Source organism: Lichenostomus cassidix, chromosome 10 (assembly GCF_008360975.1).
Source record: "Lichenostomus cassidix isolate B80296 chromosome 10, HeHo_3.0, whole genome shotgun sequence".
Lineage (NCBI taxonomy): Eukaryota > Metazoa > Chordata > Aves > Passeriformes > Meliphagidae > Lichenostomus > Lichenostomus cassidix.
In genome coordinates, this window is record NC_139491.1 from 2323651 (window position 1) to 2351013 (window position 27363).

Here is a 27363-nt window from a genome sequence, read left to right on the forward strand (position 1 = left end):
GTGATAGACCAGATTTGGGCCTGATAGTAAGAGGAGGTATTCAAGGGGCCCAGGAAAACAGGTCCATAAAATACCTAAATAAAATTATCTTTCGCCCAAATATCCAAACCACAAAGGAAAAATAAGCCTTGATATTGTGCCAGTTACTACAGCACAGAATCTGCACCCTGCAAAAGGCCTGTGTATGCCTGGAATGGGGCATGGCAGGGCATAGACTGTTTTAGCTTGTTCTCTTGGGTGAAATCACATGGAATTGTTTGGGGGTTGGGGCCTGGTGTGAGGAATATTCACCTGGGCATACCCAACTGAAGTCCATGATGTGGTCTTTCTTTGACCTTGGCTGTGGTTTTAGTGGGAGGTCTTTCCCTTTGTCTTACTCCCATGTTTAGACACCATCTAGTAAAAGACTCTGAATTTTCTTTTTCTGGAGAAAAGATGAGAGTCCTGCGGCATGAGACCTTTTCCTTAATGAAAGTCAGTTAGAGAAGAAGGGATAAGTTGGCTGTTTGTTGGTCTGTAGACTTCTGCAGGGGATCAGTGACTGAATTGTCCTTTAGTTCTTAAAAACTCCTGTTCTGCAGAAGGAGCTGTTTCCCTCCTGGGAAAGTTAATCCAAGTGGCAGGAGAGGAAAGAAAAGGGCAGGGGGAGGTAAAATTTAGCAATACTTTTGCAGCAGTGGCTGCTTCTGCAAGAGTACCTGCTTATATCCTTAAGTCTGAAGTGTGGTGCCTAAAGCTTTATAGGAGGCTGTTGCTTTGTAATGAGAAGAAAATTGATAAAAAAGGAAGGAAGGAAAAAAACCAAAAAAAGAAGGGACTGCAGGGAGAAGTGTGCCATAGATACAATGGCTTTTTAATGAGACAGCTCAATGGATATTGTGAAATTACTTGCTCAGAGATTGCTTTCATCACAGGCAGCCTGAAAATTGTTTTCCTTGTAAAAGCCAGGCCATAATCTCTGGCTGCAGATCTTGCTTTTTAAATCATGTTCTAGCTAATACGCTTTTTCAGCTTTTTGCTTTTTTGTTGTTGTGTAGTTGTTGTTGGATTTAATATAACCGGCTTTCGAAGGAATTAAGTGAATTCCAGGAAATGCTGGCTGCCAACCAGAGCTCTGTTGTCCTCCCTGCATCATGCCTAAGGATGGGATCTCAGGTTGGCCTGATTACTGTGGGCTCCCTCCTGTGCACCCTTCAGAGGAGCCTGTGGAAATGAAATCCTTTGGCTGGGCAGGTGTCAGGCTGATGATTTCATATTCCAGAATAGCAGGGCTGGGAGGGTGTGCAAAATCAGGCTCGGGGACTGGAGATACAGCCCTGGAGTAGTGCTACTACATCAGTGTTTGTGATTTAAGAGGGATAGAGTAATCATGGGAAACTCATATTGCGCTTCTCTTTTCTTGTTTTCACCTTTCCGCTCTTTCCCCCCTTTTTTCCCCTCTTTTTTCCTCTTCCCCCTCCCATTTTCTTTGTTGTTCTTACCTTTGGGCACTCTGTTCAGCCTTTTCCCCTGGGTGCAGGTTCTAGCATGGTGCCACCTCAAAGGTACTGAAAGGTGAGCTTAAAAAAGTACTTAAACAACATGAAATGTACCAAAGTGCTGATTGGTGTTTTTGGAATACCTTTCCTGTCCCTCTCCAGGACAAAAATCTAAATTCCATATGCGAATAAGGCACAGAGTATTTTGCAGTTCTGGCTCTGACGTACATTGAATAAACACTGTCTTAAATCTGCAGCAGCTGCTGAAAGGTGGCTCAGAGGATTTCTCTAGATTGCAGTTGCTTTGGGGTGTGTGCAACATCTCTTGGCGTAATCTCTGATTTAGGTGTTGGCTGGGTTTCACATCAGGCTCCAAATTGCTGTTTGTTTTCTCTAGAGCCAAGATGAGCACTTGCTGGGAACTGGTGGTCTTTGGAGGTCTGCACAGCAAATCCATAACCTACAGACCACATGCTCTGCAATCACAGTATATTTTTCCACATTTGGCCTGAGTTAGGGTTTTATCTCTGTGTAGAGTTTATTTCTGTGCTGTGTCAGGAGTGCCTTGATGTGGCTCATGTTTATGTACAGGACTCTTGAGCTGTGACAAAATAGCTTCCAAACTGAGCCTTCAACAGAGCTGCAGGTTCCTCACTGTGCTCAGGACTGGTGCTTTGGGCTGAGGTGTCCTGGGCACCTTCAAAAGGTTGCAGGAGGGGTGGGCAGGCAGTGTACTGGGCAAAAGGTAAGAGAGGGAATAGGGCTGCTAGTGCTGGAATGTTCTCTGAGCTATAGGGTTGCAGGGTTTGGACACGAGGCAGTGGTGCTTGGTTTTGAGCACTGCTCCTGGTGAGCAGCCCTGAGCCCCTTGGTGCTGTCAGGGAGAAGGACAGCTACGTGGGTGTGCCCTGTTGTTCTTGCTGCCTTCAGGGCCATGGTAGTTGGCCCTGCTCTGAGTGTGCTGTCCTTCAGTGTAATCCAGGTGGGGGCTTGAATTTCATCCTCAGTCAAGGTGAGCTCCTCTGAGATTCTGACACTGGAGCTATCAACAGCAAAACTCCCGGGACTGACAAGGTTCCAGCGTTTCTGTTGCTCCAAGTGCTTTTGCCTGGCTGTCCTTTAGTTTTTATTTCCTGCTTAATCCTTGGTGAAGGTGAGCAGACAAAAAGATTTGCCCTTTCTGTGGAAGAAAAGCTCTGCCAGCTGTCTGCTCTGAGTCATCAGGCAAATTTCCTTGCAGGGAGCCTGGGGATGGAGCAAATGCCCTTGCAGGCTGCCTGAAGGCTTCTAGTTCAGGGCTGCTGGGACCCTGAAGAGCTGGAGGCTTTGTGAGCAGCTGGGAGAAATGGTGGTTAGAGAAATCATGCTTTTTTTCCCTCCTTGCTTCCCCAGCAGAGCGATCCTCACCGCTGCCATGCTTTCCCAACAGGATGCACTGCACTGAGTAGATCTCTACCACCGGTGCTGAAGGGGTTGTCTTGAGCTCTGTTGATGGAGTCTCTCCACTCCACTCCCTTGTTTCCAGCTCCTGCTCTCTTTAGAGACATGGTGGCTTCTCTTGGCCCTCAAGAAAAGCTGTGTCCTGAACACCCTGCTCTAGTGACCCTGCTCTGAGAGGAGAAAGGCTGCAGACCAGAGGTCCTTCCCAGCCTCAGTGAATCTGTGATACATAACTGAAGTGCCTTTTTGTGGCTGGGAGATGCCTTGCCTGGTGTTTGAAATATGTTGATATTAATTACAGACTCAAATAGCAGATGCATGACAAAAATAAATATTATCGCAGTGGGAGGCTTTCCCTCCATGGAGCTGAGAGGATGCAAATATTTGTCATCTTTCTTCTGAGTCCTGATGAGGCATCCTGATGAGGGCTTTTGGGTACCACCTCCTCCGAGGTCTTTTGAAGCTTGATCCTAAGCAAAATGTCTTTGTGAGTAGCAGGAACATGGCTTTAGGGATGTGAGGCATTGTGTTTGTGTACGTGGGAGGCTTCAGCCAGTTGGTGTCTGTGAATCCGGCTGTGGGATTGTTCCAGTACAGACAGAATGGCCACTGGAGGAGCTCTGGTAGCTCTTCTTTCTTCATCAGCTGTGAAGAGGACAAGACATGACGAGCTCAACTGCAGTAGCTGAGGTCCAGGATCAATGCAGGACTTACAGCAGGGATATTTGTTTCTGGAACAGACTGCTGAGGGCAAGGGAGGTGTTTCTATGAGTGCAGATTTAGGATAAAATGTTTGCAGGAGCAGGCATGCTGTTGGGTGACCATGGCTTGAACTCAGGATGAGTGACCTGTTAAGGTCTTCCTGGCTCCATGATCCTCCCTCATGGCATTCCAGCTGGCTCAGCACCTGGAGAACCACAGTTTTATTCACTGTGATCTTTGTGGATGGCAGGACTGGCATTCTTGGTTATAACTTGTCTTTGTGCTGTTCCTGTGGAATAGCTGCTATCCCTCCCCTTAGCAATTGCCTTTGAATGTGTCCTCTTCATAATGAAGAGTGATAACCCAGAGCTGCCTGTCAAACCTCGGCAGCTCTGTTTATAGAGACTTGCAATTAAAAATGGATCTCATATATAATTAAAAAGGATCACGTAGGCTTTGCGCCTTGCATTCAAGAATAAAGAGGCTGCCATCTAGGAATCCAGGCAGAAAATGGAGATGCTGACAGCCTGCTCCTACTTTTATGCTAATTGCTAATCATCTGCTTTGTTCAGTGTAATGCAGCAAGGATTGTGTTCATGTCGTGAGCAGTGTAGCCATTTCACTCTGTGGAAGTGTTTCCCAGTAGGATCCCATGGGCAAATCAGGGGATACTGAATGCCCAACTGTGAGTTTGTCAGCTTGTGAAAGCCAGAAACTTGTGGAAGAAAGAATCACTACAACCAGAAATGGTGCAGGTTCAGGTGGCTGTGTCCTGGCTGCTTTGGCCCATGAAGGTACACCTGTGTATCAGTTGGTCCCTTCGTCTACTTGAGATGCAGCAAGAAAAAGATGGTGTTCAGACTTCTTTGCAATATATTTTTTGTCTGGTAACCAAACCTTTGTAAAAAGCAGGTGCTGAAAATGGCTGTAGGGTGTGCTCAAGCTCGGGGACATCTAGAAATGTGTATGTAGAAGTGTGTGTATGGGGTTGGTTTGTACTGATCAGTTGGTTTGTGTCAGCAAAGTCCTGTCAGTCTGGTCTCCCAAAAGCAGCTTTTGCATTGTGAAGACTCCAAGGTGATGGATAGGTCTGTACCTGCTGCTTTTTGAGAACCACCAGTTGGATTGCTCAGGTTCCCTGATCCCATTCTGCTGTCATTACCAGGACCTGCACATGAGAGGTTTTCAGGAGAAAAGGAAGGGATAAAAGCACTTTGGGGTGATGAATACCTGGGGTAAAGCATAGCCTGTCTCACATTCTTCCTTTTGATCACTCAGGTTTATAACTCTTCCCAATGGTGTCCTCCAAATCGTGGACGTGCAGGAGAGTGATGCTGGGATTTACCACTGCGTGGCAACCAACGCCGCCCGAAAGCGCTACAGCAACGATGCCACCCTCAGCGTGGTGAAAGGTGAGGTGCTGCCAGCAGCCTCTTGGGCTGGGCACAGCTCTGCCAGGTAATCATTGTGTGTGGTGGGGAGCTGGGCTCAAATACCAGTGACTATCTCTCTTCCTGGTGTGGCTCTGCACGTGGCCAGCTTTGGTTAAGACTTGCAGTTTTATGAAATGTTTCTCTTTGCTGTGATGGGATAAGCAGGCTGGGCTGGGCGGGGCTCCTTTGTGCTCCAGGATCATTAGAAGGGTTCAGGCACCCTGTTTGCTCCTTGGGGAGTGCAGCATTGTTGGTGATGTTCTCTGCAGTGGCCTCTGCAATGGCAAGTCAAGCAAGGTCTGGCATGGACAGAGGAAGGTGCTTCTCAAGCAAGCAAGCAAGCAAGAGAAATAGAGGCTGGAGTAGTTGGCAGGACTGTGTCTACCCCAGGTTGCCCAGCACAGTCCAGAGGAGGTTGGGCACATTGACATCCAATTTGTGTTCTGTGTCCATATTGCTGGTGCTGTGCTGAACTCCAGAATATTTGTGTGGTATTTGGGAACAGCCCCAGATGGGATTTCGCTTGGTGATTTAGGACTTTGGAGCAAGGCTTTGGGTGTGAGCTGTCATTGCCTCCCAATCCGGGCCTCAGCCTCTGCGTGCATTTTCCTTTGTAAGCCAAGAGTGCAGCAGGCAAGTCTGGGCATGAGAAGGTAGCTGAAAGCATGAGTGCAGTGGGGGTCTCCAGACTCCAGCATCCTTCCCAGCATGCCTGGCTGCTTCCCCAGCTTTGTATAATCCTGCAGTGGACAAATTCACCAGGGCTGGGAGTCTGGCTGAGCTGTGCCCTCTCTCGGGACAGTGCCCCCTGCCACATCTGTCTCCTGTTCACGCTGACCCCGGTGTATCTTGCAGGCAGCCTTAACCTTGAAAGCTCTGAAATCCTTCCCAGCCCCTTTCATCTTTGTTTAGGATTGCGCTGCTTGGCATTCTGCTCCCAGTGTATTTTGCCAGTGATGGCTTTGCTGTTCATCCATCAGCAGGGAGTGTAATTAACTGTGGAGCCTGAGAACACACCTCTGATCAATGGATTGTGTCGTGGAGGTAATCTGGGTGGAATCTGCAGAGAATTCGTGAGCGGTTGAATGCTCTGTATCTAATTGCCAACCCCTGCCAGATCCTCTGCGCGTTTAATGAAGCACAGAGCCGACAGGAGCACTTCCTATGGGCACTTCCACACTCCAGAGACAGCTCCCATGTTGGGTCTGGTTTGCTATTGATAACTAATATCGATCAAGCTGCAAAGGTGAATTTGATGTCCTTGGCATCATAACTCGTTCTGCATAATTGCATCTTGTAGCTCTGCAATGTTTAATCTGCTTTGCAAATGGAGGCAATGGAAGAGGTTAAATGGGAAGCGTTCCTTCTGGAGCACCAGCCGGCCCGAGCAGATTTCTGCCTGGAGTTCTCACCCAAATCTCTCTTCTGCAGCACCACACCACCCGCTGGCTGCTAAAACAAATATGTGAGGTTGAGTTTTTCACCAGATTGAGCTGATAGTGATGAAAAACATGCCTGTTAAATCTCTGGGGTTTTTTATAATTGGGGAGAAATATCTCTGAGACAGATGGGAAACTGCAGTGACCTGTGCAGGCTGCAAACTCCTCCACGAGTGACTGGCATGGTATTGATCCTTTTTTGTTTCAGCACTTCACCATCAGAGCACATTTTTGGATGCCTGGACTGACTTGAGGAGTTTTTTCCTCCATGTTCAGAAGCAGCTGACAATTGGACTGAATTGGTCAGGAAGTTCTTGATCGTGAAAAATAAAACTAAACTAAACCAAAACAAGGAATTCTAGGAAAAAAAACGAAACAGACTGAAAAACAGACACCAAAAGAACAATGGCCTGAAATAGAGCTATTTAGTTTTGCTTATTTGGAAATTTAAGGGATCAAACTCCTACATGTCTGCAAACAGCAGCAACTAAACTGCTTCTTCCCTCCCTGCTCCTGGCCAGGGACTCCCTTGTGTAAAGGTGACAGTTCAGCCTTTCAGTCCCACTGCACTGCCAGGGCCCCTGGAAAAGGTTTGTGCAGTGGGACCTCATGTCTCCTTACCCGCTGTCCCACTGGTAGTGCTGTGTTATGATGATGGAGGCTGTGCTTCTGGCACATTATGGGATCTTGCTGGTGATAATGCAAATGCTTCCAGCGATCAGGCCTGGGAACTTTTTGTGTTCATGCCTCTGCCTTCCAAACAGGGCTGGATTTGAACAGGCTGTGCATAGCAAAAGAATCTGTTTCCCTATAGCACTTCTGCCCAGTTGTCCTGTTCCTCCTCCCTCCCTCCCTCCCTCCCTCCCTCCCTCCCTCCCTCCCTCCCCTGTTCCTGATACGATGGCTGGGAATTACTCCATCTCCCTTATTAAAGGCCTTTTCCCAGTAAAACCAGCAATTAACATGACCCCTTTCTGTCATATCTGCACGGCCTTAAAACCCCGAAAGTGTTGTTTCCCTGGGCAGTGTGACTTCTCCATCCTCGGGGGGAATTCTGACTGTGCTGTGTGTCTGAGCACATGCTGGCCGTCCCCAGGCAGGGCAGGGAGCAGCGAGGCTGCAGATGTTTTGGCTGTGCAGACTTCATGGTGCAAATTTCCAGACCTTCCCTGGGGAAGTGGCATTTGGAGCTGGAAGGGAAGAGAGTAAACAGGACAGTGGGATACATTCACGCAGCCCTGAAACAGAGCCTGCTGCTGAAATAGGGGTAGCTTGGATTTTCCCCTTGGATCTCCGCTGCTCCCCAGCAGACAGAGTGATGAACACATGGCAGCTCTGTCCCTTCAGCCCTCACCTGGACAGGTGATGAGTGAACACTGGCTCACTCTGCCAAAAAGGGCATTAGGAGCTGGCTGTGGGTTGCTTTTCCCAGGCTCCAGCTCTGTGTTCTGCCTTTCCTTGGAGTCAGCTGTGTCTTGTTTCTTGTAGCTCCTTCTGGAAGCAGGCTCTGGAGCCCTACTCTGAACTTGTAGATAAAGAACTAATTCCCTGTGTGTCCTGGTCGTGTTCCCAGGTTCTTGATGTACAGAAATGTTGCCATGTTTCATAAAGCAGCTCTCAAAGAAGAGTAGCAGAAGGGCTTGGGGAACATGACGTGTGGTCTCAGCAGGTCACTTTGCCTGTCACTTCACTTTCCCCCTCCACGTCATGCACACGCTTGCTCTTTGTGTGTTTTCATGGGAATAGGGACTCCCTCTTGCTGTGTGTTTGCTCCACAACTGACTCAATGTGGCACAAATAAGAGTCAGAAGCTGTGCTGCTGCAAGAACAGTAAACTTTTGCAAGGACTTGATCTATTCTGTTTTTAAATGTTACAAGGAGTGTGGCTCCCTCTAATTTCCATTGCATCTTTCCCATTGAATGAATGCTGGGATCTCTCTTCTCCATAGTTAACCCAAATTTCACTTCCCTGCAATTCATCTTACTAGTTTTAGTTGCAAAGCATTGGGAATCTTGAAAAAATTGTCATTCCTCCCTATTTTTTAATTCCTTTGAGTATGTATAAGCAGTGTGGTGTCCCCTAAGAGACCTAAAGCAAGTTCAAAATCTTGGCAATTTTAGAATAGAATAGAGTTTTCTCCCATTGGGGTGGGAGAACTACAAAACATTCAAACAAGTTTGAGATCCTGACCCCAGAGCTCCTTCCTGTAGATCTCAGTGTTTGTATTTTTTCATATTTATTGGTTATTGCAGAAGAGTTGTCAAAGTGCAGTCCTGGGTTCTCCTTCCCTTTTTGTTGTTGGGCTGCAGAGGAGAATCAATGTTCCTCAATGTTTTAATTTCTGTAAATAGGGAAAATGTAATAAACAGCCTTGGAGTTGCTTTTTTGGAAAGGATGGGTCAGTCTGGAGAGTGATTATGGGCATTTGGTGCTGGAGGCATTGAGGGGCACACAGAGAGAATGGACATGTACCTTAGTGTGGGTGTGGGATTTCTCTTCCCCCTGCCCTCTGCACCCTGTTCCTGGTCTGTGCATGCAGGGTGGCCGTAATTGCTGTGACATGCATGGGAAAAACCTTTGCCTCAAACCAGGCTGGCAAGAATCAGAATCTCCCTGTGCTGCAATAATGCAGGAATTGGAGAACAGAGCAGAGTGATGGGTGGAGGTCTGGGCTGAGCGAGCCATGGAGGAGTCTCCCAGCAGCTGAGCACATCCCCCGCGAGCTGGGATTTAGTGCCGTGTTATTAGAGATGACACTGCGAGATTGCCGTTGGCAGAACATCATTTACGCTGACAGTTGTAGCAGCTTGCTGCAGCAGTGTCCCAGGAAATGGATTTTTCAGCCAAATATTTGTATGAATGTGGTAACAGGGACAGAGCTTGGAGGCAGCTGGAGCACCTTCAGGTTTTTTGTTCTTTTGGTGTTTGTGTTGCAGTGCTTTGCAGGTACCAATGGAGAGCCTGGGATGGGGGTGGTTCCTGCTCCAAAGGGCTGTAGGAAAATACAGCTCTTGACTGGGATGAGCTTTAGGGATAGAGGGGAAGGTGGTGATGAAGTGAGCAACACTCGCAGTTGGCCACCACCTTGCGGAAACAGACGTGCTGTTAACCACAAGTGGATTTTCAGTCCCTGCATGTGCGAATGACGTGCTGGATGCTGGCTTGGCTCTCAGCCTGAGCCCCGGCCACGTGCTCTGCTCCTCTCGCGGCTTCCAACGCAGGTACTGGGCAGCCAGGGAACAGGGGAGTCTGGATTTGGGTCAGTGCTGCTCTGACCTGACCTCCCTGACCACAGCTGGGCATTGATCCCATGTGTGCTGCCCTCAACAGTGAAGGGCAGCATTAACCAGAGTGGAGGGATGGTCCTGCCTGGATTGGGGTACTCTTCCTCCAGCAGGAACCCATTGCAGGGGCAGCAGGGCCCTGTGGGGTTGTGGGGGCAGAGGTATCCACAGCTGTGTGTGGGCATGGCACATTTCTTCTGGGAGGCAAGAGTCGTGGGAATGTGTAGGGAGAGAAAGTGTGGGGTGGGATAAGGCAGCTGCATTTTTGCTGCGGTATGTTGGCATAACCAGCAAGTGATGCATCACCTCTGGAGAAGGAAACATCCCAGTTCCAGCCTGCAATTGCAGTGTTCCTGTTCGCTATGCCTCCTGTGCTGGACAGAGAACTGTCACCTTTTCCTCTCTCTTTTTAGCATCCCATTTTTCTTTGCCCTCTGGTCTCACACTTCACTAGCAGTTAAGCATGGAACTGCTCTCCACTTGACATCCCAGAAGCTCAGCCATGAGGACTCTGTTTACGAGTGTTTCGCAGCTCTGGTTTCCTGGGAAGCAGGTATCTGAAGCTGTTTGCATAATGCATCTGATGGATTCTGTAAAATGCTGTTGCTCCTGCCTGTGGCAGAAGGTGCTAAGCAAGCCATGTTAAGTGTGAATTCAGAGAATGACAAGATCAAGGAGGAGGTACACAACACTTCTTGCTTAATAAATAGATCTTTCAAGCTAGAAATCACCTTCTGCCTAACAAGACCTGTAAACTTTAACTCCATCTCCCTTTTACTGAGCCTGGCGATGCTGTTTGGTTTCAAGCAAGTGTGGAATAGAATTGAGCCCATAGATATTGGGTGAAACTTGTGAAGGGCTGGTGCAAACGTATGTCAGGCACACATCCAAACACACAGCTCTGCTTGGCTGGGGTTCCTGCGGGGCCAACATGCATCACACCCCTCACATGGCCGAGGGAAAACTGCTTGTAGCTCCAGTGTCAGCAGCCTGCTCTGGGAGCCCAAGGGGAGTTCCAGCTCAGCTGTCTGTGAAGTTCCGTGGGGCTATGATATGCCACACTCCTGACAGCTCCAGCAGCCCGCAGTGACAGAGGGTTTGATACAAAATGCAGAGCCCTCACCTCCCATTAAGCACAACAGCTAAGCCCAGGGATGGCACCGAAGTGAGTGGCAACAGAGGTGTCAAGGATAATAGAGCAGAACAAGGGATGTACAGCTGGGAATAGGTGAGCTGTTTCCAGGTCCTGAGGGGAAACTGGTCTAATCCACATGCAGTGTTAGCTGTGCATGATGTTTAGAGCTGTCAGATGTGGCCAGGCTCGTGTGTTACTCTGCCTCCAGCTCCTGAAGACTAGGCATGTCTGGATTCAGGCATGGTTTGTGGTCCTCTGGTGTTCTCTACGTGCATCTCTTACTAATCTAGGTCTGCTGCACGTTTAAAGCTTCCTGAAGTAAGAGCTAGTGTTTGGTAAGGCTCGGACTGAAGCAGGGCTTAAGCAGCAGGCTCCATTGAGTTCTCTTGGAGAGTCCCATGGTGGTGGAGTAATGCTACAGTGCATCAGCACATCTGCACTACAGGGATCACACTTGGCCTCTCCTGGAGGGTGTGGGTCAGGCTGTGCCTGCGTGGGGAGGCTGGAAGGGAGCTAGGAATAGAGACCATAACTAGGTCAGCAGCTTGCAGTGGGCTGTGGGACAGGAAGGTTGATGTGGTTGGGCTCCTGATGACACTTGTTAATTATTAATCCTTGGTGTTACAGCTGTGCCTCAGCAGCTCTCTGAGGTCGAGGGCTAGCAGTGCCCTCCAGCACTGACAGCATCCAGCAGCTGGAGTGAGGATGTTGGAAGTGTCTGTAGGCATAGCAAAGCTCATGGTAGTGTCTAATCCCACTGCTTTTGACATGGGACAGACATATGGAGCAGCCTTGTCTCTGTCTCAAAGAACCACCAGTACCTACAGGCCTGGGGGTGCTAAGGAGCAGGAATAGGAGGAATGGGCCTGGATCCCAGGGGAGGCTGAGCCAGGAGCTGAGCCGTGCTGCTCCTTGCCCTCGCTTGGATATCTTGGATGCCAGCACAGCTAGGAGTGTGCCTTCAGGAGCAGAGATGTTCTTGCCCATCTCTGTTTCCGGTGCAGCCCCATGGATTTTCGACAAGAGTGAGAAGCAGGAAGAGAGAGGAAGGATGGGATAAGGGGGGGCAGGTGGTGTTACCAAACACTATCTTAATGCGCAGCCTTAGACAGATCAGGGCTTTCTGTGCCACCCAGCAAGTGTCCAGCCAAAGGGCTTTGACAGAATCTGTGGCTATCAGTGGTGATCTTTCCCCATGGAAAGCCAGCTTTTCTTCCAGACTTTTCCTAGAAAAACAGATTTGCATTGTCCTGAGTGAATGCAGATGCATCCATCTGCTTTTAGTTCTCCCTTCCAAGTTGGCAGTCTCCGTTTGCCGCCAGACTGTGTTACTGTGGGCTCCCAGCGTGTTGTGTGTTCGCAGCGTCGCTTATGGGAAGCATTCTGTGTACCTGGCAACAGGGGGACCCCTCTGCAAGATCCCTTCCCAAAACGTTCCTCTTTTCAAAGCTGCTCGTGACAGTGGATGGCTGCTCTGGCAGAGGGAATGGGGCAGAGCAAGAGCCGTGGTCACAAAGGAAGTAGGTTGTGCCCTCCTGCACCATCCAGGCCCTCCAGCCTCATCCCTCTCTGCTGTCACTGGATGTGCGCAAATTGCAAATGGATCTGATGTTGCAAATAAATCTGAATTGCAAATAGATCTGATGAAATAGGTGTCAGCCCCTGGGAAACATCAGGCTCAGAGCACAAGGAGGAAGTGACTGGAGTGAAATGGCTCCAGTCACTGAGGCAAGGTGAGTAAAGAGGAGTTTCAGGGTGACTTGTGTGCCAGAAGGGTCTCCTGTTGACCACGTCTCGGTGTCATTTCTGTGCAAGAGGTTAAAAAAAAAAAAGCCTTACAGCTATTTTTTTTTCTTAGAGATTCCTCATGCATCATCCTGGAAGGTAATGTGCTGGCCTAGGATAATGATAAAAAGAGCTGATATAGTGATGGTTGAAAAGGCATGAGGATGTTCCCACTGAACCCTAGAGGCTGACAAACTTATGTCCCCAGGGCCATTTGGTATTTACTGATATGGGGGGGTGGGGTGGTATCTGTATTTAAATCACTGATACTGTGGCTTTTATTAAGGGTCTTCTGATGCTCCCTGGCTGTTACTTTTGCACCTTCACTTCTGTGAATAACTATGTTATGAACGGTAAGTTAGTGACAGAGACCAGGGGAGACTGTATTGAACCACTGGTCCAGAGGGAAAGCTAGGACATCATCCTGACTGGTTGTCAGCCATGGGGCATTCCTGGTATACTGTGGAGGTTCCTGTTGCAGCAGTGACTTTACAAAGCAGCCTCTTGCAGCCCTTGTTTTTCTAGTCCGTGTTTTTGGCAGCTGCTGGGGAATGGCTGGGGCTTGCAGTGCTTTAAGGGCTCAGCTTGAGTAACATAAGCTGTCTGGGTCTTAGGGAAGGGAGGCTGCTGTGCTGTTCTCCACAGACACTGAGGTACCTCCTTTCTTCACTTCTTGTTGGCATCTCACCTGATCTAGAGGCTCAACTCTGCACACTAAGTGACTTTCTAAGGAGTTTGTTTGCACAAAGGTCTGTGAAAATGTGCCAAGACAGGCTTATTAATCAGTAGTTACTATCTAAAATGGTGACATTATCAATGCTACTTCAAGGCACAGCATTGATAGCACCTAATCCTTCTGGTGGATCTCAACATCCAGTGTGCCCTGAGCTGGGGTTTCGTATTGCCTCTGCCACATTCCAGCTCCGCGGGCTGCTGCTTCTGTCTCCCAGCAACTCTCTGTGATGTATCTTCAGGCTTCTGAGGATTGAGGTGCCTGAAGGCCTGAGGTGTCCACCCCTTTGGCCTGTGGCAGAAGCCAGAGGAGCCCCATTTCTCAGAGGTTTCTGCAGTGGGGTCGCATGGCTCGGCTGCCGGCAGAGCCCCTCCTGTTTATTTTGCCTGGCTCCGGCTCGGAGCGGTGCAAATGGAGGCTCTTCCAGGCACTCTGGGGAAGCGAGCAGGAATTCGTCGTGCAGTCTGGCTGGCTCCCGTCCCTTTTGGCGTGATGAGGAGCAGTTCCAAATGCGTGTACGCAAACAGAGAGCCAATGTTGACAGCTTTACAGGAGCTGGAGTGGTGGGCAAAGCACACTCCGGCTGCTTTGCAGCAGAGCTCGGTGTACCCTGGACATACAGAGCTCCACAGCCTGAAGGATCAAGGGTTTGGGGAGTGGGGGAAGAGCCCCCCTAAAAATCCAAGGCAATTCCTGGAAACCTGCCACTCTTTCTGGGCTTCTGGTTACAGAGAGTTCAGGGTGTCAGCTTGTGGCTGAGCTAGTACATTAAAGGATTTAATTTCTGAGCTGAAATCTGTCAGCTGTATAAAGAACTTGAGAGGAATGAAAGAGGACTGCCTGATGGCCCCTTTGCTTGTCTGGACTGGGATCCATGTGCTCCCAGGGCTTCCAGACACAGGATGTGGAACTGGGGAAAATGTTGAACATGCTGTTTCTCAAGCCAAATGAGAAGCCGTTCCTGGAGCAGCTTCTCCTGCCACTCTCTGTGGAGAGACCCCAGAAGCTGTGGCAGGTGGTGGTCTGAGGAACGTGTCCAGGTAGTAAATGGACACTCCTCATCCGAACTAATTAATGTCTCTCAATCTTTTTTTAATCAGAGAAGTGTATTTAATATGTTAAATTATCTGTTTTTCACGTATATGCAAACAGGATTGGAGCAAGTTTTGTAATGTGTTGGTTGGACCATGTATTTTAGGATTCGTTTGCTGCCTCTTTTGTTGGAGATTTTGGGATTGTAGTTTGAGATACAAGTGCTGTATGTGGAGGTCTTTTAATAGCACTAAGAAAGTGATTGAACTTCTGTGTTTTAATCACTTACACATGTTTCTTTGTGTGCTGCTTTAAAGATGACAGGATATGTCACTGCTCTGCTGCAGCACCAGCTTAGTAAGGAGGAAGAGAGACTCCCCATTCCAAAACATGGAGATAAATTCTTCCCTGTTCGGCTCTTCAGTTCAGCGTTTGCATTGACAAATGCATAATCACTTACAGAACGTTTGGAAGACATGAGGTAAAAAGACTATAGAAAACTGATTTATTGAGCTCACCTATATTATTGGGGAGAAGTAACCTGTTATGCCGATACACGGAGCAATGGAAGTCGAGTTCCTTCTCAGCCTCCCTTCCTGGATGACTCGTGTGCTGACCCAGACACTCCACAGCTGCCTGGAAAGGGAAAGGAAAGGAATATTACTATGAGCACTGGTGCTGCTGGGACAACCTCTGCAGTCCCAGTACCAAAGCATTGCCTGTGCTGGCATTTCTGCAGAGGCCCACACCTAAAAGGTCCTGCAAGGCTTGGGAACCAAAGGCTGCAGAGGAGGAGTTCTGAGAGCACTAAAGTTTGGGAAATTGAGTCCATAATCTTGCAACCAAAAGTCATCCCTCCCTTCAGTGACAGGAAAACAGAACTTGGATCCAAACTGCTGCAGGCACTGATACAGCAAAGGCGGGAGAAAACCCCCAAAAAGTAAATGTTAATTTTCAGAAAGGGTATGTGTTTGCATTTGGGGATAAGAGGCAGTTTTTGACTTAGGATACTTGGGAAGGCCTGATTTAGGATGTCAAAAGGGCAGCATCCACCTTCTCTAGTCGCTTATGAAAAGTCCTTCGTGCCAGCCCTTTTTGCTTTCCTGTTTGCAAAGCTTTGCCTTGCCATGTTTGGGTGAGAACAGTTAGAAAAGAAGAAATGCCTGTTGCTAAACATGCTCAGGTGTGAGATCTGACATTGTTTATATTGCCCCTAAAGCAGATATTCCATAGTGTTTGGATACAAGTGTGCAAGAGTCCTGCCTAGAGATTTTACATGCTAGTTATCCTGTCCTGAAGTAGAAATAAATTACAGATAAATTTCCAGGGCAGTGTAAAGGGAGGAGGAAGGCAGGTCTGGAGGATGTTTTTCTCCTACACAGTTGCTGTCAGCTTTTTCCCTAACAGTCCAGGAAGTCTGTGAGTTATCCAAGAAAAGGGAGAAAGCTGGGGAGTGGGAGTAGGACATGCTCTGCAAACACAGCACCCGCATTTTTGAAGGTGTGTGCTTTGCAATGGGTAATTTGCTCCTTTATTGTCTGCAGAATAACAGCAGTGACAGCATTGACTTTCTCTAATGAACAGCTGCTCAGTGCTAGGATCTATTCCCAGAGGAAGCTCACAGGGATGAATAAGGTTTCATGCTCCTCCTCCGGAGAGGGTGAGAAAGTTCACAGAACAGAAGATTGTTGCTTGATTGTTGGAGATCTCCAAATCTTGACCTGCTGACAGCTGAGAGCTGAATGTGTCGCCATGCAAGTCATGTTTAACCTTCCGGCGCTTTTGCAGAGGCAGGGTGTTCATGGAATTGGGAGAGAGGTGTTAGTTCCCATCCAAGAAGTCATCCTCTTGTCACTGCAAACGACCATCACAAATTGGCTGAACAAAAAGCATTTTCCTCCTGTTGCACTGCCTGAATCCTTTGCTGATACTCTGCACTAACAAGAGCAGGAGGTGGGAGAAGATTGCTGTTGAATTATGGATGCATTAAAGGCAGAGCCAAGTTACGAGCTCTTGGAGCTGGAAATCACTGCTGGATGTTATAACTCTAGCCATAAGCTCAAATAAACATTTTGAGCTTTGTCCCAAGCAGCTCCCCTTGGTGCCTTCCTTGACATCCCTGCTTGGAGTTCACCTTCGCTGTGAAATTACACAGTTGGATTTGTGGAGGTCAGGCAGCCTCGGGGGTGTGCTGAGGTGTGTCTGGCACACTCACTCACAGGTTCCCTATGCTTCCCTCCCCACCTCCTTTTGGGTTTATAACACACATCATCGTAAATGCTTTGTTGTATTTCCTCTGTGCCTGCCCTGTACCTAGCTCCAGGCACTGATGAATGGCCATGAGAGCAGTGGTGCAACAAAGTGGAGCACCCAAGTTTGGCCTGACTCTCCTGTCTCATGACAGGAAAGTAGAAAAACACGTAAACTGAGAAGTCCTCTGTAGTGAGTCATTTGGAAACGGTAAAACTGCAGGCAATATTGTGAAATATTTCTGCAGCTGATCAGTAAGTCTGGTCTCTTGGTCTGTGGTAGCACTTTTGTTGTCTCCTCGTGCAGACACAAGTGTGTGCAGGGGTTAATGAGCTGTGCAGGAAAAGAGCTGCCTTCTCAAACTTTTTCAGTGCCCTGAGAATTTCCCTGAGTTCTGTGCACTACTCCCAGTGATCCCACAGCCATTCCTGGCACTCCATAGGTGTTTTGTCCAGTAAGAGAGGGTAAAATTGATCTATCTGATTCAGAAGGGCAAAAAGTTCACAAAGACCTCAGTGATGGAGAGTTTTGATGTGAATCCGTGGGTTGTGCCTTGGGCTGTGCAAAGCTTCTGCCTGGAGTAGCTCTGCTGCTTGGAGAGACAAAACAAAGCTGGCAGAGGGGGAGAAATCTCAAAGCCCAAGTTTTAAATAGCAGCACTGTGAAAGCTTTTAAAGCCCCAGAGCGGCCAGCATGGCGCAGGTGCATTCAGTGACCTGTTTTGTTCAGGCAGTGAAAGATGTCTTGGAAACTGCAGCTCTTTTTTTCCTTTGGTTCTGACAGTATTCCCTCTTGACCTGAAATTGTCTTAATGGCAGTGGAGACAAAAAACCTCACGTTGGTTTTACTCCTTGATGTGTGTTGGAATCCACTGTGTGGAAGTTTTCCTGGTTAGCTGAGTACTGTTCTTGGGAACTCCTCAATGAAATACAGTTTGTAGCAGTGAACCTGCAATCCACCGTGTCCAACCAGCCTAGAGAGATGGCAAGGCAAAAATGTGCTCCAAAGGGGCTCAGTTTGAAGAGGAACTTGACTTGTGGACTTGCTCTGAGAGATCCACAATGGAATACAAAGCTGGAGAGAAATGTGTTTGTGTGTGCAAGAAGTGTGAGGGGCATTCATCCATGCACACACCCAGGAATGCACTGGGAAAGCAAACAGAACTGTTTATGTTTGTAATATAATTTCCAGTCATAATCAGATGGGGGGGCTGGACTATTATGTTTTCCCAGTAGTTTTTCAAGGCTGAGACCAAGGTAAAATCCCTCACCTGGTGACTGGCAGCACTACCAGGCAGCTGTCAGGGCCCAAGTGATATGGGACAAGTGCCTACAGGTGAAGCTTCTATAACCCTAAAGTGCCTTTGCCAGTCAGCACCTGGGGCCATGCACCTGATGGAACAGATGAGTGTTTAAGTGAGATTTGAGGAGCTTTCTCTCTTTCTCTGCCCTAAGCTTGATAGAGAAAGCTGCTTGGAAATCTGGCAGGGAATACATTACCATCTGGCTGGTGTTATTTTTTTACTCTAGATTTATTTTTTCCCCTCAGCAGCACAGAAAAGGACAGTTTTTTGCACATAGACACGTTTCAGCCATGTCCTGCCCAGCAGGTACGCAGCAGCCAGTGGTGTTGGGTAAAAAATCTCACTCCCATGACAGGCTGGAAGTCCTGCCATGGATATTCCTGCTCCCAGGATGTGGGGTTTCAGCTGCTGCCCTGCTCATTTTCATCAGAAGCTGCTGTGGCCCCACAGGCTGTGATGAGTGTCGAGGGTGGGCATATGGGCCATGCTGAGCCCTGTGCAGGGTGAGCTGGACCTGAGCCTGGGGTGTGTGGAGATGTGTGACCACGTCCAGCCTTGCTCAGCACAGAGCAGCTCCTCACCTGGCTCTTCTGCACCACTTTCCCCACCTTGCTCATCACAACTTACTGGGTTCTTCAGTGTGTTCCCAGCACTGGCTGCTATAAAACCCTTCCCCTTTGTTTCTGATGGTTTTTTATGTGTTTCCTTTCAAATCCTGGCTGGAAAGCTCCTTCTCCGACATTGCCTCATCCCTCTGTGCTGTATGGAGTAGAGGCCTCACGTTAACAATGTGCAGAGCAGCCTCACCTATCCAGCTGGGCCTCACTGGAGTCCCTGTGCTCAGTTCTTGTGCAGGACTAATAATTACTTGTGGATTTTAGTGCTTTGTTGAACTGGAGCTGGAGTTATAAGAAAGCTGCTGTTGCAGAGAGCCTTGAGTTTCTCTCATCCTTGAGCTTACATGCCTGGTGTGGAAGCTCTCATGCTGGTTTTTGCATTGAGCCCATTTTCTGTCTCAATAGTTCTCAGGCCCAGACTTGGCACCACAGTTCAGAGTGACCAGGATTTTGATCTGTTTGTCAGTGAGTTCTCTGAATCCACCTCTGCTGAGTTTTCTTCCTGTCCCTTTGCTGTCTCCCAAGTTGTCCTGCTTCAGCCTGCTTCAGGCTGTGAGGCTGAAGGTGTCCATGGATGTGGGTGATGGGAGCAGCAGCAGACGTGGCAGAGCAAAGCCCTGGCCAGCCCAGAAGGAGACTGGCTTTGCCTGTCCATGCCAGCCCTTCTGTGTAGGGTAGTTGTTCCACTGGAAGGAGGACAGCTGGCCTGGCTCTTCCTTGCCCCAGGGCAGCTCCTCTTGCTGGTGTTTGCCCAGGGCTGGGGTTGCAGGTCAGTGTGGTCTGGCCACTGCCCCGGGTCAGGCACTGTGGGTGCTCCTTGGTCTCTGCTTCCATCTGCTGGACAAGTACTGGCTCCTGCTCACTCCCGGTTTCCCTTGGTGCCTCAGGAATTCTGCTGGCTCCTTCTGACTGTGCTCACGAAATACTAGAGATGGAAATCCCTTTCACGCACGTATGGACTGCGAGAACGTTTCAGCATGGAACCAACTTTTTGGCAAGACTGGCCTGCTTAGATTGACTGGCACTGAGCCTGGGGCTGGGCTGAGCACAGCACATTCAGTGCAGCCCTGTGTGGCTTCCTGCCATGCAGGCAGCTCTGCCTGTGGGGCTGAAGCTGCTCTGGTTTATATCCCTGAGGAATTCAGAGACGAGTGAGTTGTTTGGATGCCACATGAATGGGCAGTGAGGGTCTCCAGAAGTGACCAGGGCAGGTGCTGGAGGGCAGCATGTAAAAAAACTGAGCAGGGAGGCTATGCTGTTTTCCTTGGACATTTACCTCAGCATCTGACAGTCAGGATCCCAGTCAGAGTATCCCAGTCAGGAGCACTTTGGGCTGGGGACTGTAATGAGACCATATTTAACAGTCCTGGTAAATGTGTCCTTTATGAGCTTGTCTGAACCTCTAGGGTTTTGAACTCTGCAGCATCTTGATGCATTGAGTTCAGAAAGGTCCTGCTTTTATTTGTTTGAGACCTGCTGCTAATAGCTTTCATTGCAGGCCTAAGTGTTACTGGTACTACGTGACTCCTCCACAGTTATTTCTCCCTTCATGAGGGCAAGAACAAAAGTGTCCCTCAGAGTTAGAAGTGTTTGAGAAAGCTGGAGGAACTGGTGAGGGTCATGAACAGTCTGGTCTGCTCAAGGGTGCTCCGGTTGTTTTCATCTGACAACAGAAATTTGGCTGCTGCAAAGGCATTTCCTTAACCTTCCCTTAACCTCTGCTCAGCAGTGGGCAGACACAGGCAGAAGGTTCATTTCAAGCAGAATATCCCCATCCCATTCTCAAGGCATTGTGCAATGCAGCCTGGAGACCTTCCTGTAAACCTTGCTTGATTTAAGTGCTGGCTCTTGGTCTGTGCACGTACAAGCTACACAGCATTTCCTCCTCCAGATGTGCAATGACTGATCAGTCTTTGTGCCTTCAGGTGAAGGCTAGGACGCAGCCATGACCTCTCTGTGTTGCAGTTTACAGTCCAGCATCTGGCTGTTAGAATTTCTTTAGCCAAGTTACTGGATTCTTTCTGAGCTGCTCCAGTGCCTTGGCGAAGGGTGAGTGTTGGTGTTGCCCTGTTTGAGGACAGCCTTGTCTTGTTTGATCTAATGAACAAACATCCGCACAGCAACAGTTTGTGAAGGTGCTGGGTTGAAACTCTACTTATTTTCCATGTGAAGATCCTGATACTAATTTCTACTAGGGCCAGTATGGTTAGAGTCAATCTTCAGGGCTGATTATTAGTTTCCTCAGTAAAAATACTGTAGTCATGGAAAAGCAAGACCTGTTTCTCTCTTCCAACCAGGCAAAAGCCATTTCCACACGTGAGACTGCCCAGGGAAGCCCAGCTGGGGAGCCAGGGCTCTACATGCTCTTTTTTCCTAGGAACTTTGCAACTTGGAGGGACAGACTTTTTTTTTTAATTTTTGGCATTAGGTTCCCAGCCAGCAGGAGGAGATGTCACCATCGTTGCTGCTCCAGAGAACACCACGGTGGTGGCTGGGGAGAGTGTGGTGATGGAGTGTATGGCAGATGCTGATCCCACCCCCTTTGTCTCCTGGATACGACAAGGTGAGTATGAGGGACAGGACTAAATTTTTTTTTGTCCATAGGAACGTGTAGATACTACATTCTAAAAAATCTATTAAAAGTGGAAGAAATCAGGGACGGGAAGGGTGCTCGTAACATCGATACCTAATGACTAAGGTGGTGTCGCAGTGTAGGATGTCCTTGCTAAAGTGGAATTATTAATTAAATCTTGAAGGTTACAAAACACACAGTTCAATTTATAGTTGTTTGACCTTTACCTGGATGCCTTTTTATCTAAGTTAGTCTTCCTTGTGTGAACTGGAGCAGTAAAGGTCACGAGATGGGGTCAGGTGCCGCTCCTCCCCAGACTCCAAGGTTACTGGGGATTCTGTAGACAAATAGCTTATATTATCTCACAGGATTATAAAACTTGATAAGATCTGTTAATCCTTGGAGTAACTGGAACTGTTACTGGGAAGTTTTTGTTCAATGGAAGGGTTGAGGAGCTGTTTAGGTCTCATCAGAGGTGTATGAATGAGCCAGGCTGGCAGATGTTACCCAGGGCTGATAGCCAAAGTCATGAGTTAGATGCCAGTGTCACTTCACTGAGAGTCACATCCATCAGATGTGTTTCAGAGGCTCTGACTGAAGACATTCTCAGCTCAGAGGTTGATTCTCCCCCAGAAAAGGCTCTCAGTCATTTTCATAAATCCAGGTCGTGATTTAAGACTCCTCTCCCCTGGAACCATTTATGGTGGTTGGTTTTCAGCCCAGATTTGTCCACAGGCGGTGATTTTTAGCATAGAAAAATATTTCCTCTTTCCCACAAAAAAGGAGCAAAAAAACCTCAGAGGATACCACTTCAGAAATCAAATAAGCAAGGATTAAATGTTATGGCAGAAATGTTCCTAGTTTATCCCTTGCACTTCACAATTACAATTGCTCAGTGTTTCCATGCTAGGTCACTTAGTGCTTTACTGAGAGCTGCTCATGCCCATGGTAAAGCAGATATTAGTAGATTTAATTACACTTAAGAAAGTTTTTTGTAAGGAGGGAAGACAAGGGTTGAGGGGCAAAGGTTTGGTGAACCAGTTCTTTCCATGCTTTATTTTCAAGCATTTGCTTGGTCTCAATCTCTTTCCTAGTGTGGGCTCTTCAGTTAAAAAAGATGGACTGACAATGCATAACACAATCATTCTGAGTTAGACAAGTTTCTTTCCAAGCCTTCATTAAGGAGCAGGCTGGGTTACTGGACCATCAGTCATGTAGGGAATACTGAGGATGTACCTCCAGGTTGCCAGTTTGGCTCTTGCCAGCCTTGGTGGTTGTCAACTAATTGCTACCATCTGGAGTCAGTTTTCCAACCAACCGCTCCAGCACTAACGGGGTGTGCAGATTGTCTGCTCTGAGTGCACAGCCACTGAACTGTGAGGCCATCTGAAGACCCCCAAAATGCAGGGAGGGGGCAGAGGATCTGCTCTCAGCCACATTCCCTGCTGATGGTGCTAAGTCAGTCCAGCTGCTTGCAGGGGAGGTGGGGGAGTTGGCTCTGTGTGAGATCCAGGCCCAGCACCAGCCTGTGCCCTGTCTGGGATGCTGAAGAGCCCAGGGCTACCTTAAGTTGTAGAAAGACATCTTGGCTTCTAGCCAGCGATACGGAGCTGCCCTTTCCTTCTTCCCTACTCAGCAGTGCTGAGCACCCAACCTGGAGAATGGGCAGAAGGCAGCTCATGGCCCACGTCTCTGACATAAACACCAGAGTCCCAGGGAGAACCAGGTGTCTTTCTGACACTTCACAGCCAAGCTGGGAACAGAAAGTGAGTCAGGAAGCTCAGAAAATTTGGGTTCACATCCAGGACACAGAGAAGGGAGGAACCCCAGAGTTGTTAGTGATTCAACACTCTTGCTGACATTGCATGAGCGAGTGAGGGGAGGAGGTGTATGTGCACACAATGGGGGTCAGCAGGCAATCCAGCAGCTTTTCCAAACTGTGTGTTAGCACAGCTTTCCCCTGAATGTGCTGTTCCTGGGGCTCTCATTGCAGGTGCACCCTGGGCATCAGAAACTGTTTTAATCCAAACCAGGATATTTTTTGATTATTACAGGCTAAACTAAACCTTGAACCGATGTTGGCTTGAGGTGGCTGTCAAGCACTGAGGCATGTCCCAGCAGGAGCCCTCCTCTGGGCTGGGGTTTGGGATTTGGGGGTCTCTCCACTCCCCAGCTGTGATTTTGGCATTGTTTACAAGCCCTCATAAAGGGCAGCCTGGGGCTCCCTCTCACATTTGTGCATGTTTCTTCCTGCAGATGGAAAGTCCATTTCCACAGATGTGATTGTGCTGGGCCGGACAAACCTCCTCATTCCTTCCAGCCAGCCCCATCACTCCGGGGTGTATGTCTGCCGAGCCAACAAACCCCAAACCAGGCAGTTCGTTATGGCTGCAGCCGAGCTCCGCGTCCTCGGTGAGTACAGCAGGCAAATTCTCAGGTAGAAATGCTGACCAGGTCACTGTTGATTGCATGGAGGAGATCCAGGAGATCCCCAAGGATTTGTGGTGTTTGTGGCCTGTGCTGGGTAAGATGGGAGCCTGGTTACTGCCAGGAGGCCCAGGCTGGGATAGCTCTCAGTGGGAGTGTCACCTCTTTAATTTGGGGTTTAGTTCCTGGCATTTACTGAACTGTTTTATGCCTTATTCTTGTTCTCCAGGGTTCCCCCTTGGAAATCTCTATCAGCAATTAACTTTCAGTATCATGGAAGCCAGCAGGGAGAACAGCCTAAGATCAGGGAACGCAGCACATGATTGATACAGAATTTATTTTTTCTTTTGGACAGAGTCTAAATTAAGCCTCTAGAGTCTGCCTGGCAAATCCTATCTTGTAAGCAAAGCTGCTACTGAATAAAACATAGCACCGAGTGGGGAGGAGAAGGGATTTGCTTTGCTATCTTTTCCTCCTCCTTCCTGTATTAATTTGTCCTCTCTCCTCCCAGCTACTCCCAGCATCTCCCAGGCTCCTGAAACCATCTCCCGCACCCGAGCCAGCACAGCCAGGTTTGTGTGCAAGGCAGAGGGAGAGCCAGCCCCCACCATCCACTGGCTGAAGAACGGGGAGCCCATCCTCTCCAACGGGCGCGTGAAGGTGCAGAGCAGCGGCAGCCTCGTCATCAACCAGATCGGCCTGGAGGATGCTGGCTACTACCAGTGTGTGGCTGAGAACAGCCTGGGCATGGCCTGTGCCACCGCCAAGCTCTCGGTGATTGTGAGGGAGGGTTTGCCCAGCGCTCCCAAGAAAGTGTCAGCCGTGTCCCTCTCCAGCACCACTGTCCTCGTGTCCTGGGAGCGGCCGGAGTACAACAGCGAGCAGATCATCGGCTTCTCCTTGCACTACCAGCGGGCTGTGGGTAGGTGTCACGTCTCCGAGTGGTGCAAGGCACAGGTTGACCTTCTTTCTCAGCTAGTGACAAGCGTGAGGCAATTCCCTTTTCATTGCAGGTAAAGGAATTTTCTCCTGGAGTCAACATCAGCCAGTGACAGCGCCTGTGGATTAGCTAGCATATTCTAACTTGTTGATTGGCAGTAGTGTGTCCACATAGCTGAGTTGTCTGGATTCTATAGGACCAGGCACTGCTGATTTTGTACATATTGCTTTTGTATGCAAGGAGTGTGATTACTAGCAGTGATATTAGCCAGCTGCATTGTGTGCAGTGGGAATCACTAAATTATCCACACCCAAAATCTGAAGTGAGGCACTTGGCTCTCTTGGGGTCTGTCTTCCCAAACAGCCAGCAAACCAATGCTCCTGGTGAACTGTTGCCAGAGCTCCTCTGAAAATTAGGCTGGTAACTGCAGCTGCTTCAGCATGGATTAAGGAGTTTGAGTCAAAATGGAGACATTAATGTTGAGGCATTGGATTTTCTGCCCAAAGAACTCATATAAAAGATGGGGTGGTGCAGGTACTGGGGAAATTGGAGAAGACAGTGATTTTTAAAGGGGATTTAGTCTGTGGACCTTGTGAATTAAGTGATCTTTTGAAGAGTGTCTTGGCAGTTCACTGACCTGCTGATCAGTGTGTCCTTGCCTCTAGGAACAGATAATGTGGAATACCAGTTTGCTGTCAATAACGACACCACTGAGCTGCAAGTCAAGGACCTGGAACCCAATACCAACTATGTCTTCTATGTGGTTGCATATTCCCAGCTCGGAGCCAGCCGGACGTCTTCTTCCATCATTGTCCAGACCCTGGAGGATGGTGTGTTGAATTAGATGGGTGCTGGTGCCTAGGAAATGTTCTTGGCCTGGTTCATGCTGAGCACTGAATGTGCTATGGAGACTAGTAGTGGCTCCTAGAAACCTAAGCCTGCATCCAGGTCTCATCATCAACTTGGGTGATGGAGGGCATGAAAATGACCTGGCTGGTGGTGGGGCCCATAAGAATCCTTTGGAAATTGCAGTCAGCTCTTAAGGGCTTTCACCTAACTCATGTGGTATTGCCCCAAGCTTGACTCTGGGCCAGACTGGATTTCAGCTCAGAAGAAACATCTATTGCAATTTGTAGGGGTGGGAGCAGCCTTGAGGTCAGATCCCTCAAGAGCCAGTAGTTTGTGTTGATTTTACCATTTATCACATAGCATTTTGTGAACAGTAAAGGCAGAGTGCCAGAAGCACAGCTGCCCAACGGGAGGCCATGCACAGCTTTCGACAGGCTGCAGGACAGAGGCAAGCAGAGATGATTTTGGCAGAACTTGTGTGCATTATGTGCTTTTAATGCTCCTGACACAGTGACCTGCATGGTCCCATGTGTGTGTCTGAAGCCTGAAAGGCTGAGTTGAAAGTATGAAAGCTGCTTGCAGCCCAGAGCTGTAGTTCTCAAGGGAATGAGGATTCCCAGGCTGCAGTTTGATCTGTGAGTCATTTGCTTTTGTGTCTCCTTCGTGCTCCAAACCACAGTGCAGGCTGAGAGCTGGTGTGTGCCACCCTGCCCAGTTTACAGTGGACTTGGGTCCCTGGGAGTAGAGTGGCTGGGGTCAGCAGGCTCTGTTCAGCCTGGAAGTGGAGCAGTCCAGCATTTTCCCTGCCCAGACACCCCTGAAGGGCTGTGGGGTGTTTGTTCCCCCAGGACAGACACCAAGTCACCAGTGGCTGTGGCAGAGCCAAGGTAGTGGCCTCTAACCAACTCAGAGGGCTGGCAGAGATGTGTTGAAGTCTTGCTCTGGTCTTTGCTGACTTCTCATGGTTGTTTACCCAGTTCCCAGTGCAGCCCCTCAGCTGTCCCTGTCGAGCATGACTCCTGGTGACATCCGTGTGACATGGCTGCCTCCTCCTCCCGAGCTGAGCAATGGCAAGATAACCAAGTACAAGATCGACTACTGCACCCTCAAGGAAGGTGAGGGAAACACCATTTGGGGGTTGTGTCCTCTGCTGCAGTGGTGTTAACAGCCTGTGATGTGGACGGGGAGGAGGTGCAAGGCTGAAGATAGAGAGACCTCTTTTACCCAAGGGAGGAGAACTCTCTCATAGCCTGGCCTTGTCTGGTAGTCATCACACTGCTACTTCACACCACACTGAGGTGCCTTTTCCTGTGGTTGTGGAGGAGCTGTGTCCCAAGCAGAATGATGTCACCCATGTTTGTGCTGTCCCAGGAAAGTCTGCATGAGCAGCCCTTCACTGCCATCTGCACTGTTTTGGGGGAAGAGCTTTATGCTGCTTGGGGAAGAGGGGAAAATGCTTTCAATTTCCTTGAAATGGAGTCTAATCAAAGTTATCCTTGTGGAAAAAACCCAAATATCCTGGCCAGGTTGTGTTGCTCTATTGCCGAGTTTTATCCAATTTTATTTACATTGTCAGACACTCTAAGCAAGGTTCAGCAGGGATGGTAACATTTACTTCTGTTGGATGTGGCTGCTCCAATTCCACGTGTGCTTGCTTTGCAAATCCTTCTGGGTATTTGCTCTTAAAACTGTCGAAGCTCTGCAGCTTCTCACTTCCCAGGGTCATGATTCTTCCTGAGAGAAGGATGGTGAGTGTGATGAGGTGCTGGACATGTTCCCATGTATTTGAACTGGATTAGTAGTCTGTGCTGTGACTCCTGGCTCTGGTTGTTTTGCCTTGGGCCTGCACATGGCTCAGTGGCATCGTAAAACCTTGGAAACACTTGCAACCCAGGGATCATACTCAGCAGTATGCTGTTACATAGCAGGGACAGCACTCCTGG

At 48.8% G+C, this 27363-nt stretch overlaps 1 protein-coding gene across 2 annotated transcripts in view; it reads left to right on the forward strand.

Annotated features, from left to right (window-relative positions):
• Nucleotides 1–27363, forward strand: part of IGDCC4 (immunoglobulin superfamily DCC subclass member 4) — an 84273-nt gene that overhangs the window by 37063 nt on the left and 19847 nt on the right. For both annotated transcript variants that reach the window (XM_085070287.1, XM_085070288.1), the window contains exons 4-9: nt 4899–5032; nt 21061–21195; nt 23461–23616; nt 24143–24553; nt 25237–25401; nt 26398–26535. In XM_085070287.1, coding sequence (XP_084926413.1) covers nt 4899–5032; nt 21061–21195; nt 23461–23616; nt 24143–24553; nt 25237–25401; nt 26398–26535 — 1139 coding nt within the window. The remainder of the gene's footprint in view (nt 1–4898; nt 5033–21060; nt 21196–23460; nt 23617–24142; nt 24554–25236; nt 25402–26397; nt 26536–27363) is intronic.